This window comes from Poromitra crassiceps, assembly GCF_964638095.1.
Source record: "Poromitra crassiceps genome assembly, chromosome: 7".
NCBI classification, from domain to species: domain Eukaryota; kingdom Metazoa; phylum Chordata; class Actinopteri; order Beryciformes; family Melamphaidae; genus Poromitra; species Poromitra crassiceps.
The window spans coordinates 14920896-14925895 of record NC_139628.1 but is presented as its reverse complement, the minus strand read 5'-3'; the positions used below and the strand labels follow the sequence as shown (position 1 = coordinate 14925895).

General features: G+C 45.2%; 1 protein-coding gene across 1 annotated transcript in view; it reads right to left on the bottom strand.

Moving 5' to 3' along the window:
- Positions 1-5000, bottom strand: part of LOC310780212 (uncharacterized protein) — a 96911-nt gene that overhangs the window by 26749 nt on the left and 65162 nt on the right. The window contains exon 17 of the mRNA XM_083640793.1: positions 1-76. This exon is cut by the window's left edge and continues 8 nt beyond it. Within this exon, the coding sequence (XP_083496919.1) occupies positions 1-76 (76 nt within the window). The remainder of the gene's footprint in view (positions 77-5000) is intronic.

Here is a 5000-nt window from a genome sequence, read left to right as displayed (position 1 = left end):
GCGGAGTCTCCTTTGTCTCCGCTCCTGGTGAAGGCCAGCTCCTCCAGTCTGTAGCTGTGTGGTCCGCTGGGCAAGTCTGGACAGAGGAGACCAACACACCAAGACTAGTTTAACACCCGCTTTTTAAATGTGACCTGTATCTGGATCAGTAAAAATTGGATGCTAATGCGAGGTGTAAACGCATCGTGGTATCGTGATCAGGATGTGATCGGAACTTCCTGACCACATCTGGAGGTAGTCTGGCTCACATTGTGTTCAGATCTTTTACACCCCATGTACACCTGGTTTTTAAATGCGGCCATTGTCCAGATAACTTATCCGGATAAAGGTCGCATTTAAACACCAGGGGCCAGTTGCACCAAGTGGTCTTAACTATGCCTGGTCGTAACTGCTACGTCGGTCTTAGTTAAGACCAGTCTTTAGAGTGGATTTACGCCTGTTGCACCAACAGGGTTTATGTCTGGTCTTAACTACGCTGGTCGTAGCAATGCGCGTCCATGTGAATTGCCATGATTGGGCCAAAAATGTGCCTCGCGCCGTCACCCACTACTGTATGTGAGTCACTACACCCCCCTCCTCCCACCCCCCCCATTAGTGTCAGGCAGTCTGAATGAAATTGAATGTAACGTTCCCAATTCTATGTATTCAATTCTAAAAAACGACCCTCCACATTTGGGAAGGCTAAGCCACACAACTAGTTGGTTATAATCTAACTTCATGCTTCAAAGGCGATGATGAGGACGGTAAGGACTCAATTACAGCAGGTCTCCGCTGATAGACACGGAGATCTCTGTTACAGGCAGGCACTTCATTACGCCTCCTCCTGACCAGGTGTAAGAGTTACGCCTGGGCGTAGTGAAAAGGTGCAACCGGCGTAGCTGTTAGGTCGTAAAGTTACGACCGACTTAGCTTAAGACCAGTCGTAAGACCACTTGGTGCAACCGGCCCCAGGTGTAAATGAGAGACATGCTCCTTCAGTTTAGAAAGCAAAGAATCAAACACAGAAGAGGCTTCACTTCAAATGTAAAATACAATGGAAACACAATGGCTACGCGGACGACCACGTCGACGGTTTCTCTTCTCGTGTTTTGAACCTTAGTGGAAAATGTTTTACCCTGATGCATTTTTTTGTTTAGTTTGTTTAGATTCAGACTGCCCCCATTACAAGCGGACCAGGGTCTTTGTAAACAAACGTCACATGATTCACACGCAGCCTGCTTATTGGACAGAGTTTTGGTAAGCCGTCGTCCTGCCAGGCTACAGGTTTTGTGCAAGTCTAAACAAATGTGACGGCGGTCCTTGTCATGCTGTAACTTTAGTCCTTGTAATGCTGTAACTTTAGTCCTTGTCATGCTGTAACTTTAGTCCTTGTAATGCTGTAACTTTAGTCCTTGTAATGCTGTAACTTTAGTCCTTGTCATGCTGTAACTTTAGTCCTTGTAATGCTGTAACTTTAGTCCTTGTAATGCTGTAACTTTAGTCCTTGTCATGCTGTAACTTTAGTCCTTGTAATGCTGTAACTTTAGTCCTTGTCATGCTGTAACTTTAGCCGCGCTCTTCGCTTCAATGTGCCTTCTTCTCCTATAGCGTTCAGCCCCGTTCAGAACACAGCCAGGCTCGAGCGCGCGTCCAGACTGCGGTCTGCCCTCGCCTCGTTTTCCTTCTGCGAGGATTTCCAGGCATGAGGAGCTCCTGGCGATCACATGTCAACAGCCATGTCTTTGTGCATTTGGCCGTGGTTTCCTGCACTTTGGGTTTTACTCCGAAACAAACCGCACCACGGTTCCTTTGTTAGAATCCTGACTGAGGCTCGCTAACAAACCCAACCAAGAAGAACGTTTCAGAGCTGAAAGAGGACATGAAGCATTTGCTCATGTGACGCTAGTCCATTTGCATTTCACCTCAGACCAGACCGGACGCTGCTTTCAAGTCTGAGATGTACCTAGATTTTCTAGAGAGATGGACAACATTTCACCTTTTCCTCAACCAGGGCGCTGCCTGCTAGATGATGTCACTATGGTTGACTGGACAGTACAGTAGAAAGGATTTTGAATGTTTTGATCAATCAAAACAACCACATTCCAAGTCAGAAACACAATAGCTGTGAGCCTGTTAGAATTCAAAATCCTTACAACCAACTAGGGCTGCACAATTAATCGTATTTTCATCGTCATCGCAATATGAACATGCGCAATAAACACATCGCAAAGACTGCCTGAAACGCAATGAATAACAAAAGTGGTTTTATTTACATGCGTCATGCATTCCCACTCAGCATCTGATCATTTTGTCTTGTGTTGTAAATCCAGCGTACACCTTTCCCTTGCAACAGTGCGCTCCACCCCTCCGCCAAAGCCCAAACACGCTGTGTGTAGTTTCAGCTAGAGTCAGTGTGTATTTCATTTCTTTATTCAGTGGGCATAGGCTATGTTTGGGGTCTATGTTAGCATTATTAAAGCAGAAAGACATAGAAACTGTATAGCTAATATGCATACTTTAATATTTGTTTATTTATCGCAAGTCGTATCGTCGTCGCTATATTGAACAATGTTATCGCACATCGCAGATTCTCCTCATATTGTGCAGGCCTACTACCAACACATAACTAGCCTGTACTCCACTACTGTACTGTACTGTAAAGTCACCTAGTGACATCATCAAGCAGCGCCCTAGTTGGCCAAAAGGTGAAATGTTGTTCATCTTTAACCCATTGATACCTGATTGCAGCATTTGTGTGTGTATATCTCTTTAAAGGAGAATTTCGTTTTTTTTTAACATGCAGCCCTCTCCTCACATTAATTATGATCTGACGACTCACCCAGTGATCTCCGCGGCGTTTCTGGCCGTCCTAGCGTTGTTTTGAGTACAGGCAGGACGCTTTGCGGTGGTGGTTTTAGCGTAACCTATGTGGGGTTTGGCATAACCTTCGTTATTTCGAATCCCACATAGGTTACGCCAAACCCCACATAGGTTACGCTAAAACCACCACCGCAAAGCGTCCTGCCTGTACTTGGCCAGTCAGCAGGAAAGTATCGCGGGACTTCACGAGACTTGGTGACTGAGATCACGTTTGAGGTAATTTGATCCCTGTGGGACTCCAGGAAACAGCCTTTGGCGAAATATCACTGTGGTGGTTCTTGAGGGATCAGATTCTGACGATATTTGGCGAAAACGGGAGTAAAAATAGCTATTTAGATGCAGTAAAGACAGGCTCACACTTGGCCCCAAATCAGCTCCATTTTACAACTGACTTGGACGCTATTGATCTCAAAACAACGCTAGGACGGCCAGAAACGCCGCGGAGATCACTGGGTGAGTCGTCAGATCATAATTAATGTGAGGAGAGGGCTGCATGTTAAAAAAAAACGAAATTCTCCTTTAAGACCTCGAACCGCGGGTTAAAGCCAATCTAGGTAAATGTCAGACATGAAAGCAGTCTGAGGTGAAATGCAAATGAACTAGAGTCAATGATCAAATGTTGCATGTCCTCTTTAAAGAAACCGCTCCAAATGTGCTGGGTGTGAACGCAGCCTGAAAAGCAAGGAAAAAGGATTGAAATGTCACACTAGTGTAGAGAGAGAGTGCGCTCGTCCGATGCAAGTGCCTTTCAAGGGAATTCATTATGATGATTTATAATTCATTATGTTGATTTATAATTCATTATGATGAATACAAACATAGTCAGCACTTCTAAAACAGGGGAAACCATACATACATCCTCATGTCAAACTGCTGTCCTAGTGTCACGTTCATCAGCACTCATTCCGTTTAAGGAGATTAGGGCTGCCTGCAACTAACGATTATTTTCATTGACGATTATTTTTATCGATTAATCTATTAGTTGTTTGCTCTCTAAATGGCAGAAAATGGTGAACAAAATTCAATCGGTGTTTCCCAGAGCCCAAGATGGCCTCCTCAAATGTCTTGTTTTGTCCACAACCCAAAAGATATTAAAGTTACTGTCATAGAGAAGAAACCAGAAAATATCAAAAAAAAAAAGAAATCTAAAAAATTACTCAAACAGATTAATCGATGATCAAAATAGCAATGAATTCAATAGTTGAAAACGAATTGATTAATCAGAGATCGCTCTCCTCTCCTGTGTGTGTCTCCACGTCTCTGTGTGCATGCAGCTGCATAAGGGAGAGATTACAGGAATGAGGAGAGCTATTATCTCCATCAGTGTGGTGGGTGATCCATTAGTTATGCCTGCCCGTCTCCCCCCCACCATAGAGACAGTCGGCATGTGTGGGAACGCCCACAAAATGTTATGCGGCTGGCGCGCGAGTGGGGTAAAACCGCCAATATATCTCAATGGGCTGACTCACCAAAGTAAGGTGCTGCGGCTCTAAACTACATGTTTGGGGGTTCTAGAGCAGAACACAAGACGTCTGCTCAGATGTGCGTTTACTGCGGTGGTTAAATCCCCGATCGTGTCTGCCTGGGCTGGGCTATCAATTCTAACTTTGCTGAATGGATAGAACGGGGGATTTACCCCACCCTGACCACGCCCCCAGCCAGGCTGAGCCAGCTAACCCAGCGCCTATGACGAGACATCGCCTCAACCTATACACACGCACACACGCACGCGCGCGCGCGCGCGCACGCACGCACACACACACACACACACACACACACACACACACACACACACACACACACACACACACACACACACACACACACACACACACACACACACACACACACACACACACACACACACACACACACACACACACATGCAGACCATTCATTCAATGTATTGTTTGATGAAAACTATTAGGGGTGCTCCAAAAAATCGATTCTTGAAAGGATCGCGATTGTTAATGCCACGATTCCTGGATCGATTCCAAACTCCCAGGAATCGATTCTTCTTTGTATTGTTAAAAAAAAAGAAAAAAAATGACAGTGCACCTGAACGCAACATGCAAGATACCGGCTGAATAAGTGTCCAAATGTACATGTCATGTGTGTACTGTACTGCCACGGTGCCCCCC